The 12,029-nt window shown below is 56.2% G+C and overlaps 6 protein-coding genes across 6 annotated transcripts; 2 read left to right on the plus strand and 4 right to left on the minus strand.

Annotated features, from left to right (window-relative positions):
* Window positions 1-101: 101 nt before the first annotated feature.
* GNI_142930 (OST-HTH associated domain protein) lies at window positions 102-705 on the minus strand (the record flags this gene model as incomplete). Its single annotated transcript, XM_011134334.1, has 1 exon — window positions 102-705. A coding segment is annotated over one exon (604 nt), but the record flags the coding sequence as incomplete, so codon positions are not given.
* A 313-nt stretch (window positions 706-1,018) lies between these two features.
* On the minus strand, window positions 1,019-4,176 carry GNI_142940 (hypothetical protein; the record flags this gene model as incomplete). The annotated part of the gene is made up of 3 exons (XM_011134335.1): window positions 1,019-1,314; window positions 1,568-1,763; window positions 1,885-4,176. 3 exons carry the CDS (start codon window positions 4,174-4,176, stop codon window positions 1,019-1,021), a joined length of 2,784 nt encoding a protein of 927 aa, XP_011132637.1.
* Window positions 4,177-5,062: 886 nt separating this feature from the next.
* On the plus strand, window positions 5,063-7,348 carry GNI_142950 (putative DNA replication licensing factor MCM5; the record flags this gene model as incomplete). The annotated part of the gene is made up of 1 exon (XM_011134336.1): window positions 5,063-7,348. The coding sequence occupies one exon, from the start codon at window positions 5,063-5,065 to the stop codon at window positions 7,346-7,348; it is 2,286 nt and encodes a 761-aa protein (XP_011132638.1).
* A 380-nt stretch (window positions 7,349-7,728) lies between these two features.
* Window positions 7,729-9,660, plus strand: GNI_142960 (hypothetical protein; the record flags this gene model as incomplete). Its single annotated transcript, XM_011134337.1, has 1 exon — window positions 7,729-9,660. One exon carries the CDS (start codon window positions 7,729-7,731, stop codon window positions 9,658-9,660), a length of 1,932 nt encoding a protein of 643 aa, XP_011132639.1.
* A 269-nt stretch (window positions 9,661-9,929) lies between these two features.
* GNI_142970 (hypothetical protein) lies at window positions 9,930-10,391 on the minus strand (the record flags this gene model as incomplete). The annotated part of the gene is made up of 1 exon (XM_011134338.1): window positions 9,930-10,391. The coding sequence occupies one exon, from the start codon at window positions 10,389-10,391 to the stop codon at window positions 9,930-9,932; it is 462 nt and encodes a 153-aa protein (XP_011132640.1).
* Window positions 10,392-10,937: 546 nt separating this feature from the next.
* On the minus strand, window positions 10,938-11,918 carry GNI_142980 (WD repeat protein; the record flags this gene model as incomplete). The annotated part of the gene is made up of 1 exon (XM_011134339.1): window positions 10,938-11,918. A coding segment is annotated over one exon (981 nt), but the record flags the coding sequence as incomplete, so codon positions are not given.
* Between the last annotated feature and the right edge of the window lie 111 nt (window positions 11,919-12,029).

A 12,029-nucleotide genomic window follows, 5' to 3' on the forward strand; every position in this document is an offset into this window, starting at 1 on the left:
GGCCGTGGTCGAGCAGCAGCCAGGGTCGACCACGGGGATGTCGCCAGCAGGCGGTCCCGCACCGAAACTCGTGGCGAGGTCCGGCGGAAGGGTATGGAGACCAGCGTGGTCGGCAAGTGCGTAACGTTTGTCGGCCACGAAGCCGGGCGAGATCCAGCTAGGCACGATCATGGTCGTTTCGTAACACAGGTACTCCTGCTGGAGCGCAAGCTGAATCAGGTGCGCAATGTCGCCCAGTCGTAACCGCTGCAGCGATAGCGGTCCGTGTTTCTTCAGTGCCTTGGCCAGCACGTAACGAGTATGCGAAAACAACCAACCGCCTGGCCGGTCCAGCAAAAAGTCCAGGAAGTCCACCCACAGCTGGGGGGGGTGGTGGTTGCGCGGCGACTTTAGGTCCACCCAACCCCGAAACCACTTCGGCTGCTGACGAAAGTACACGCAGTGGATCTGGTCCGTCGCCTGCGCCACCTCGTACCACTGCGGCGTCGCTGCGTAGTAGGCAATCGCGTGCTGCACCAACGCGTCGCTCGCATTGTGCTCCCGCAACTTGAACAAGATCTCCGCCTTCGAAGGCTCCACGCCCTCCTCGTACAACAACAAGATCATCAAGTACAACAGGAACGCGTCCTGCTCCGTCAACGACGGCACTCCTTCAGCCACCAGCTGGTCGTTCACCTGCGCCCGGATCTCCAGCCACCCCACCATTATAAAAAATTACGCTGCTTCAGCGTCATGAACTGGTCAGACTCGTCCAGACTGGAGTGAGAGACACCCAGCGACTCGCCGCTGGCTAACTCACTACTAACTCACCGTTCGATCGCATATGCTCTTGAACACACTATTCGGCAAGACACTCTTTGGTGTTCCGTCAGCTTCGTTCTCTCTTTTTTTTGTCTCTCTTCCTTCGTTTTCTCCTCCTTCGTTCTCTCCTTCCGTCATTATCTCCTTTTCACATTCTCTCTTGCTTGTTCTCCTTCCTCGTCCTCTTCCTTATATCAGTGCGTTCAATCTCCTGCCATCAGGAACACAAGTGCGCCTTGACTGCATAGAACAGGCCCTCGCTGAGCAGGTTCGAGCTAGACTGCACAACCAGCAACACGCGGCCCTGCGCCCGTGCCGGAGTCTGCACAGTCAAAATCGCCACCGACTTGTCGACACTGTTTTCTAGCACCGCCTCGGTTGCGAACACCAGCTTCGCCGTCTCGTTCTCCGCCACAGGCAGGTACTCGAAGATCCCCGCCGACAACATCTTCTCCTTCAACTTGGCTAGAGGATACTTCCGCGGCGGCTGATCGGCCGCGAACATGCCTGAAACTGCGCCACGAATTAACTCTGGTGATTTCGTCTCGTTGGGTGACTCCGGCTTTCCCGTCGTGTTGGGTCGGTCACGGGAGTGTCCTTTCACGGTCGCTCCGAGTTGGGCAGCGATTCATGAGCTGTGGCTGTTAATTCTCCTTAATTCGACGTTCCAATCATTATCGCGCACACGTGTGTGCACCGCGATTTCAGCGCCCTCCAGCCGGTCGGTACGGAATGCCAAGGGCCAGGAAGTGCCGGGGTGCCTTACCTTCGTTTAAGGTGTACTTGATGTCGGTTGTGAGCTGCTTGTACTCCTTCACCGTGATGTTGGCGGGCCGACAGAACCTCGCAATGGTAATCGGCAGAGGCACGGTAATGGTCTTGGGTTGACAATGCGGCATCATCAGGGATACGGTGAGCATTGGCGCGCCAGCAAAAAAGGCGTGGCACGTGAGTGTAACATTCTGCAGGAAGAAGCAGGTGTTATGTAGGTAGGTTAGGTAGGTATGGTGTGGTCAGCTTGTGTGGTCAGCTTGTGTGGGCAGCTTGATTGTGGGTACGGTGAATGGTGGGCCGGTGGAGTACCTTGGCGACCTGTTGAGAGGGAAGAATGGTGGTGGGGAAGTCTTCGTGGACGATGGTCAGAGCTCTTGGGGCGGTGAACTGGACGTTGATGTCGTCTAAGCATCCCGTGTTCAGATTCCCGAGGTAGAGTCGCGTGATGAGGTGGCTTCCGTCGGATCTGATCTTGCAGCCGATTTCGAGCGACCCCTGTTGTTCAAAAATGAGTCCGGAGTCTGCGAAGAACAGGTGTCTGCGGATGTCGCCAGTTCTGCCAGGCTCTCCGGTATCTGCCGTTACAAGGTCGCTGAGAATTCCGTCGTCGGGAGGGCAACGCCGAAGTGCGTCCTGCAAATTCCGAATGACGACGTCTTTACGGAAGAGGTCCGTCTCCATTTCCCGCAACTGCTCCGCCAACTTCTGCGCGCGATTGTTTTCCATCGCCCACAGCCGCCGGAGCTGCTCCACGCCTTCCGAGTCCCGCAGCTTCTCTCGTTGGACGTGAACAATGGTTTCTAAGTCTTGAATTCGCTGGTGCAGTCGCGCTATCTCGTCATTCCCGATCTGCGGACTGATTACACTCGCAGTGCTGCTGCTGTGGCTCGCGTTGCGCTTCCGCCCTTCAACCGGGTCCACTAGTGAACGCCGCGGATCCGACGACATCCGCGCAATCTCCCGGTGACCCATCTCTCTCGGACCGAGCTCCCGTGGACCTCCGCTGGGCGACAACATGGCCCGCTCAACCAGCACGCTCCTCTCTATCCGCTCACCACCCAATCGTTCACTTAACCGTTCGCCACTCAAGTCCCGCACACCGCTCAAGTCGCGCACACCGCTCAAGTCGCGCACACCGCTCAAGTCGCGCACACCGCTCAAGTCGCGCACACCGCTCAAGTCGCGCACACCACTCAAGTCGCGCACACCACTCAAGTCGCGCACACCACTCAAGTCGCGCATCATACTCGCAGTTCGCGGAGGAGAGTCCGGTCCGAAAACGTGTGGTCGGTCAACCTTCCGCAACGCATCTGGTTCGCTGCTACCTTGTTCTACGGCTCTGCCTCCTTCTGGCCGAAAACCGGGCGTCTCCGCACGGTCTTGGAGTGCGCCGTCCTCATCCTCGACACCAAGCAATATAATCGGGTCCGTCCTAAAACTAACATCAGGACGGACCCCAGTCGCCCCTTCTGGTCGAGCTATGCCGCGCGAGCGCAGTATCGACTCTGCCCGTAACCCGTCTGGCCGTAACCCGTCTGGCCGTAACCCGTCTGGCCGTAACCCGTCTGGTCGTAACCCTTCTCCTCGTAATCCTTCTGGCCGTAATCCTTCACCTCGTAATCCTTCTGGTCGCAAAACCTCAGACCTGATGACCGAAGGATCTGGACGAAGCACGGCCTCGTGTCGAAAGGGATCGGCCTGTGTTCGGACGCTATTGGCACCAGTGGCACTGCCCATACATGGGTTGTCCCGGAGAGTCTCGGGGAAAGGTTGATCCCTTCGGAGATGTCGCAGAAAAAGCGGATCCGGAGAGCTCCGAAAACCATTCGGTTCATGCCTTAATGGAAGGGAGTGATGTCTGTCTGGCGAACCCCGAAGAGACCTAGTATCCCGTCTGGATTCTTGTCTCGTCTCCTGTCTCGATTCCTGTCTAACGTCTTGCCTAGTCTCCTGCCTGGAATCCTGTCTGGATTCTTGCCTCGACTCTTGCCTTGACTCTTGCCTCGACTCTTGCCTGGCGTACTCCTGGCCGGCATGGCTCCCGCCGCCGCGACTACCTGTGCTGCCTCCGCGGGAGTCTTGTCTTCGGCTATTTCTCGCCAAGGGTGAGTCGGCATCTACGCTGTCATCCAGTCGTTTTCGGCCACCTTCGCTGTCCGTCTGGCACTTGGCCCAGTTTTCGTGGGCGTCTAGGAGCAGGTGTATGTCGTCGACGACTCGACTAATACTGGAGAACTCGGAAATTCGGCGGTCGTCGACTGCCTTAGCCGCGTCCTTTTGAAGCAGGACTAAGAGGGACTGCAACTTGACTCGCAGCGGTCCATCTGCTTCCAGCACGTTTCTGTTCGAAGAATCCTTCTCGTTCTCCGTACGACTCGCACGGCCATCCTGACCCGGCCGTCCATCCTGACGCTCACCCATCAGCAATTGTAACTGAGACCCCGCCTTGCGAGCTTCTTCCAGCCGGCCCGAAACTGTTGTGGGCAGTGGAGAATAACGACCTTTTAGGCTCCACTCCACACCGGAAAGTGCTTCGGGAGAGGGAGCTGTCGGTGGCCCTTTCTTGAACCGCTTCGTAAGACTCTTCAGCTTGTGCGACATCCCGTAAACTTCCTCGTGAACCAACTGAGCACCGCTCGAGTCCTCCTCCGAGTCATAAGACCCCTTTGTAAACACCGGGGTACCCGCCTCACTAGAAACGAGCCGAGGATAAATAAAACCGCGCGTTTACACACGCGCGCTTTCGCGCACGCATTTGCGCACGATGTGATGACGACGACGATGGCTAACACCAGCCCCGACGACGGCCATCGTGGGGCGCACAACGACTACAGGGGGGGTACAAGCACTAGGAACACGTACTTGGCACACGCGCTAGGTACAACCGCCAGGGTACAGTCACTGGACATGGGTCACAAACATGAGGTGGGGTACGAGGGAGCTTACCAAGTCTCATTATGGTAGTCCAAACATTCGGCATGTTCCAAAAACGCGGCTGCACTAGCCCTATACTGTCTCCATCTCCACTCTGCACAGTCCGACGGCTTCAGGGATCGATCGCCACGCGCTACGGGAACTGGTGTTGGCATAAGGCGGTATATCTCACCTACTGCCTGAATATAGTGGGAGAGGTCGGCCGACCGAAGTACCTCATTTAATAGTCTAGAGCCGGCGCCGGCCGTGCACCCCTAAAAGGCGAGCGAGTCAGCTAGTAGACAGCTAGCTGGATTATTAGCTTTGCATTTGTGTTCCGCTTCGTACCTCTAGGATGTGCATCTTGTCGGCAATATCAACATTGGGCTGTAGCAATGGGTGGATCATAATATAAAAGGTTTTTGCTTAAGGTCTGACCAGCCAGATCTCTCCCCTTATTCGTTAGATCTCCCCCACCCCTTAAAGTGTCAGTCTCACCCCGGCCCTCTCAGCTGCCTACCCAGTTCCAGCCGTCGACTTAGCCCAGTCTCGTTTGAGTCGTAAATTTGGAAAAATGGAGGGTTTCCGGTTTGCGTTTGACCAGTTGTTGCTGCACGTGTATGTGGACCGTGTGCGGGAGTTACTGAACGTGCAGTTCAAGTCTGAAGCGCAGAGTCGAGTGTTACGAATTGACTTGGCGGCGGTGAAGAGTGGTACGTGGGTGCGGGTGGAGGACAGTGAGCGGCGTCGGTACTGCGAGGAATTGTACGGTCAGATGGTTTCGCGACCGTTGACGTATTTGCCGGTGATGGAGTACGCGGTGAAAGAGGTGTTGGTATTACAGGAGTTGGCGCTGCAGAGTCTGCCTCCGGCGGCGGGTGAGGCGTACAGTCACTGGCAAGAGCCACGCGAGACGACGGATTTGGTGAACGCTTCAACAGTTTTGAATCACATTCCGCAGGCGGCCGCGCTGCGATTAGAAACGTTTGGGGTGTTTGTTGAACTGGATGGCGTTCCGACCGTTACACCTCTGCGAAAGTTCTCCGTAACACTCATGGACCACGTTGTGTGTACATCGGGCATCGTCATCCAGGCCAGCCGGCCTTGCCTGAAGGCGACGGCCGTAACTGTGCACTGTAAGGACTGCGGACACACTAAGGTCGTTAAGATCCCGATGTGGCGTGCCGCAGCCAGTCTTCCGCGTCAGTGCGAAGGCGGCGTAGCCGTCGCCGCCGCCGCGGGTGAGCGTACGTGTTCGTTGGACCCGTACGTGGTGGACAGCGAAAGTTGTCAGTACGTGGATGTGCAGAAGGTGAAGTTGCAGGAGCTACCGGACGACGTGCCGACGGGTGAGATGCCGAAGCATGTGAACGTGAACGTGTGCGGGCCGTTGGTAGGCCGTGCGACGCCAGGGCATCGAGTGCTGCTGACAGGTGTGTACACGAGTGTGGATCGACCGGGGAAGAAGGACGGTCGGGAGGCGGTGAGTGTAACTTACGTGCACGCGTTGGGGTTGACGAAGTTGGCGTTGGGGAGTTGCCGAGGTGGGGAATATTTGCCAGCAGGGATTGGATTCAGTTGCAGCGACACGGACGAGTTTTATCGATTGGCTCAGGACCCGCAGATTGTGCAGAAGATTGTGGCATCAATTGCACCAGGTATCCACGGCTTGGAGGACATCAAGTTATCGGTGGCATGCATGTTGTTTGGCGGCAGTCGTAAGCCGCTGCCGGATGGAGGTAGTATTCGTGGTGACATTCACGTGTTATTGTTAGGCGACCCATCAACGGCGAAGAGCCAGTTATTAAAGTACGTTAGCCAGGTGGCGCCAGTGAGCGTTTATACGTCGGGCAAAGGCAGTTCGGCGGCCGGACTCACAGCTGCGCTTGTGCGTGATTCGCACGGGAACTTCGCTCTCGAAGGAGGCGCCATGGTCCTTGCGGACGGTGGCGTCGTTTGCATCGATGAGTTCGACAAAATGCGGGACGAAGATCGCGTCGCCATCCATGAAGCCATGGAACAACAGACCATCAGCATCGCTAAGGCAGGAATTACGTGCATGCTGGCTACCGAATGTTCCGTGCTAGCGGCTGCAAACCCCACGTTCGGTACCTATGATGATTCTAAGGATGCCTCCGATCAACATAATTTCGAGACCACCATTCTTAGCCGCTTCGATGCCATCTGGCTGGTGCGCGACCAACGCGATGAAAACCTCGATCGCCGCATCGCACAACATGTCTTCCGTCTGCACGCTAACCACGATGGCCAAACCGGACACACAGGGGCAGGGAGAGATGGACATGTACCCATACCCACCCTGCTGTTACGAAAGTACTTGTCATACTGCCGCACCAAGTGCTACCCTGCACTCTCACCCACTGCCGCGAAAATGCTCGAAAACTTTTACGTTGAAGTCCGCGCCGACGCCAAACGCTCTACCAAAACCAGATCCCAGATACCCATCACCGTCCGCCAACTTGAATCTATTGTCCGACTCTCCGAAGCATTCGCTAAAATGGCACTCAGTCCACACGTCGAAGAACGACACGTCGCAGAAGCTATCCGTCTTTTCAAAATGAGCACTGTCGCCACCAACTCCGCCTCCGTCGCTAACGCCTATCAGGCACTCGGTCCTGAATCCGTCGCACCACAAGACATCAAAAACTGCGAACGAGCACTCCTACAAAGACTGCCCCTCAACAGCAGATGCACCTCCAACGTTATCGTCACCGACCTCAAACTTCGCGGATTCTCAAACCAAGTCATAGGCAAAACACTAAGCGTACTCATACAAAAACAAGTACTGGAAGAACGCGCAGACGGACACATGAAACGTATCGCCGTTGGCAACCTCTGACCCGTGCAGATGGACATGATGGAATTGCGGCCAGAACGGAGGGGACATGATGGAATTGCGGCCAGAATGGAGGGGCCGAAACAGAATGCGGCTTGACAGAATGCGGCTTGTCCGGCACGACTACCGGGTTTGCATTCAAACAGTTCTTAGCTAGCTAGCTAGATATAAAGTGACTTGAACGAGTTTGTGACCTGAATGACTTTGTGGCCGATGTGACTGGGGGGATGACTTCGTTTACCGACGACTTCGTTTACGGACGAGACTACTTGGGAGTGTGCCGAGACGGTGTCTTACCGGAGAAGGTCTCCGCAGTCGGGCGTCCCCGCAGTGGTGGGATTGGTATGGGGCCGGGGGGAGTGGGTATATTTTTGGTTAGTAAAATGAAGCCGGAGGGAGTGCTGACTGGCTTGGCTAAGTTACGTCAGGCGGTGACTGGAGGGAAGGCGAGGGCGATATCTGGGGCAGTGGAGGAGCTGGGTATAGAAGGCGCGCCAAGTTTTGCGGCCTGTTCCGTGGACGAGAAGACGAACCTGCGGGACTTGGACTACTTGGTGAAATGTGCCGATGTGGTTCTGCTGGCACTCGGCAAGACGCTGGAGGCCCTGGACCTGCAGGCCTACTGCAAGAACGAGGAGGAGAGCGAGGAGGAGAGCGAGGAGGAGGGCGGCAGTGAAGATGAAGTGTCGCGAAAAAGACGGGCTGATGATGATAGTGTTAGCGTGTTGGTGTCCACTATCGCCAGCCAGTTTGCCTCCATTGTTGTGGCCATAAAAATGACCGGAGATTTTCTTAAGAATCCCGACCAAGTCGAAACCGAAGGTGAGGCCACCGAGAAGAAAAAAGCTTTAGTGGAATTGCTGATGAGCTGTCAAGTGGACCTACCTTTCGTGAACAGGGACAACGTTGCGCTGCACACAGAAGCGTGGGTGGACACCTGCAAGAAACTAAGACACAATCTGAAACCCCTAATCTCCATGATCGAGCTGATTAGAGAAAAGGTGCTGGTTTGTCTAGATCTGGGCGCCCGGGAGCTGGAACCTTTCTGGTCTATTGTCCTTAACACGAACGAGGAGCCAAGCGAGGCGAGTGAGGGTGAGGCGAGTGAGGGTGAGGCGAGTGAGGGTGAGGCGAGTGAGGGTGAGGCTAGCGATCTGAAGTCGACGAGTGACGAGAGCGAGGAGACTGACACTGACAGTAACGACGGCAGTGACATTGGTAGCGAGCTTGGTAGCGAGGACGCGTTGCTGAGCAACGACGAGATTTCGTCTGATGAGGTGATTGGCGCAGATGAGGACGAGAAGTTGTTGAGTATTCTGTCGATGACGGAGGAAGAAGAGAAGATGATTGTGGCGAAGCGGCGGCGTCTGGAGGAGTTGAAGAAGTTGCAGCGTGTGGAGTTTACGGAGGAGGAACTGGCGGAGATGTTTGCCGCACGGCTCAGGGCAGCGAAGACGATCGAGGCGGTGCTGAAGAAGACGGATCAGCAGCTGAAAAAGGGCGCTGAAAAATTTAACTTTGTGGCGACACTGGAGCTATTCCAAGCAGTGGTATTGCCGACCATCGGTTTGTTTGCGGAGATTATAAATCACATTGGCACTCACCCCACCTGGGAAAACAGACTGAAGGAGCTGTTGACTGCCAGCATACATCTGGCCAAGAAGATATTGGATTGCATCGTCTCCCAAGTGCAGCTCGAGAAGCCGGCGAAAAAAGCAGCCAAGAAAAAGATGGATGGTGCGAACAAAGACAAGGAGGAGGATCCGTTACAGGTGAAGGCGGAGAAAGTTGCTTTCGTACTCTATGCCATAGCGGCTGAGCAGCTCGTGATCTTCTTCCGGGAACGGTCCCGTTTGCCTGGTGATACGTATTGGGCCCAATTTGTCGCAGTGCTCCAGATCGTTGGCGCGTTCTGCGACTGGTCGTGGACGGCGCGAGTTAAGTTGGCTGACGCGGCCCATTACCTGCTGAGCTTGTCGGGCCAGAAGGACGGTTCGTACGAAGACCCGGAGTTCAGGATTTGGCGTACCACGCTCCTCAAATGCGTCTGCGTACATCCTCCCAAGTTTGCCTGCCGACACTGCGTCGGTAAAAAGGATAGCGGCGCCTGTCTACACGCCAAATCCGCCACCGAGGCACTTTGCGTCAAAATCCTCGCCGAAGGCACCCTCAGCCACCGCACCTCCCCCCTCAACTGCCTCAAAGCATTAAAAGCCCTGCAAATACAACTGCCTCCCATCTTCTACGCACACTGCCTCAAAACTTGCGCCAAAAAACGAGAGGTCTGTAAAGCAATTGCACACCTCATCAAGTAAACCAACATTTGCTGGCCATTGCTTCCTCTTAACTGCGCGCGCACCTCAACCTATTCCCACCATGCATGACTCGTCATGTATGACTCGTCATGTATGATTCGTCATGCGTAATCCACGAATGTTAGTATCATTCCGTGGTCGTTGTCACTCCCAAGCGGCCACGTTTTTTAGACCAAACTAGCTCTTACGCGCTTCCTCGACCGTATGCGCGCTTCCTCGACCGTATGCCAAAAATGACTAGACAGATAGTAAGACCTATTGTGGTGCTATTACATCATGTCTTGGTCCTCTTCTTCTTTTCGACGCATAAGAATTTGTTGAATTTTTTCATGTCGTTTCCGGACGGCGTCGGGCATTTGAATTCCAAGTTGCACAGCTTCGTTATATATCGATTCGAAAGTTTCGTTGTTCAGCGACTTGGCATCCATGAGTCTGCTGAGTAGATTGATTCCTTTGTTTTGTTCTGCCGTCAGGACAACTGGCGTCTGGAGGCACTTTGTGAGTCTCTTGAGTCGCGCCTTTTCTTCCATTTTAGCATGTGCGCGAAGCGACCTTTTCGTCAGTTGCTTTTTCACCTTCTCCAGCGCAGGAGGCTTGGCCGCCTTCTTTGAGCGCCGCATCGGCATCACCAGAGCGTTGCTGCCCTCAACCATACCCTGCTGCGTGTACACACTACTCATGTCACCCAACAACGACGTGTCCAACAGAGCCATGGAACTGTCCGCCGCCATGGTACTGTCCGCCACCAACCTGTCCGTCGTGGCTTGACTTCTTGCTGCACGACTTCTTGCCATACTGCCAGACTCTGCGGGCTTTAAAAAAATCTCCGCCACGGGTCGACTGGGTTTGCACCTTTTAGATCCGCCACCTATGCAAGTTCCAAATGTATATTTGACTCCATACCCAACTCCGACGCTCAAACCCATTCCACAACCCACCACCGGACCAGATCAGCGAATGCCAACAGAAGCAGCATCTTAACCGTCCTTATGGAGGTACCCGGCGACCAGAGGGTGCTGTGTTCTGTGACTCGGACGTGGATGACCCGGACTACTGGCCGCGTCACTGGTGAGTTCGATTTTCGGCGGGAAGCGCAGCAGAGATGCGAACGCCAGTGAGTGTGGATGGGTTGAGATGTCTGGCATGTCGAGGGACTGAGTGGGTATAGGAACGAGTCCGACGTGGAGAAAACTTTTTTGAGACGTACGACGAGTACCGGACGACCACGACGAGGAGGTGCCGATCACTCGGGTTTGTGACAGCTTGTTCCAGTGGGGTTAGTAGCCCTTTTTGTGTGCGGGGTGTGCACAGAGGCCGGGGCGTGTCAGACCTCCCCAGCGCGGGGGTGCATTCCAGAAACAGACGGCGCCGCCAACATTGCCCCTGACGGCGGTGGTGAGGAGGGTGCCCTCTTTGCTCCATGTCACGGCAGTGACTTCCTGAGCGACCCAGTCGTCTGTGGGGTGGGCGGTTTGCGTGAGTAGCGAGCCGTTGCGCCAGAAAGAGAGTGTGCCCGCTGAGTCGCCGACGACGAACATACTAGGGTCCGTCGGATGCCACTTGAGGCAAGTAGGGTGTATACGGCTCGAGCCCGACGAACCCGACGGCGCCGTGCCACTCATACCTGCGCCCAGACTACTCACTGCGCCCATGTCCGTGTTCCGGTCGGCATCCGCGAGACACCACGGACACTGCAGATCGGCGGCGTCCTGGTTCGCGCGAGCGCCGGACTCGAAGGAGAGCGGGAGCAGGTGTTGGAAGCTCCCGACGGGTCCGTAAAGATTGGTTCCAGAGTGTGCGGTGCGTATGGTATGGTGCCGGGTATGCAGTGGTGGGACGGAACGAAGGTCATCGATTTTGCACGTGTACACAGGCAGCCAGTGCTCGGTAGCGTTCATGCGGAGATCCCAGAGGTAGACGAGATGGTCATTACTGACTGTGGCAAGCACAAATTCGTTCGTCGGATGCCACTCCGTTGCCACCACCAAGCCCTTGTGGTCAAATGAACTACAAACACTCTCTGCCGTACGTGGGTCCCACAACTGCACCTCATGCGTCTTGGATCCGGCCGCAATCAACTCACGACGGGGGTGCCATTGCACACACGACACACCGAAACCCAAACCGCGAAACATCGTCACCGCCTTCTCCGAACGCAGGTCCAACATACACGGGTGCGCCGCACGCACACCTACCACTGTCCGCTCTTCCTCCGGCGACACGCTCACCTCGTATACCGGGTCGCGCTGGTTATATATCTACCACAGACTAATCGGACCGGTAGGAGGCAGCCAGCACGCGGGGCAGTCAGCACGCGGGGCAACCAGCATGCGGGGCAACCAGCCAGCACGGGGGGGGGGNGGGGGGGA

The sequence above is a fragment of the Gregarina niphandrodes genome (assembly GCF_000223845.1).
Source record: "Gregarina niphandrodes unplaced genomic scaffold scaffold00039, whole genome shotgun sequence".
Taxonomy (NCBI): domain Eukaryota; phylum Apicomplexa; class Conoidasida; order Eugregarinorida; family Gregarinidae; genus Gregarina; species Gregarina niphandrodes.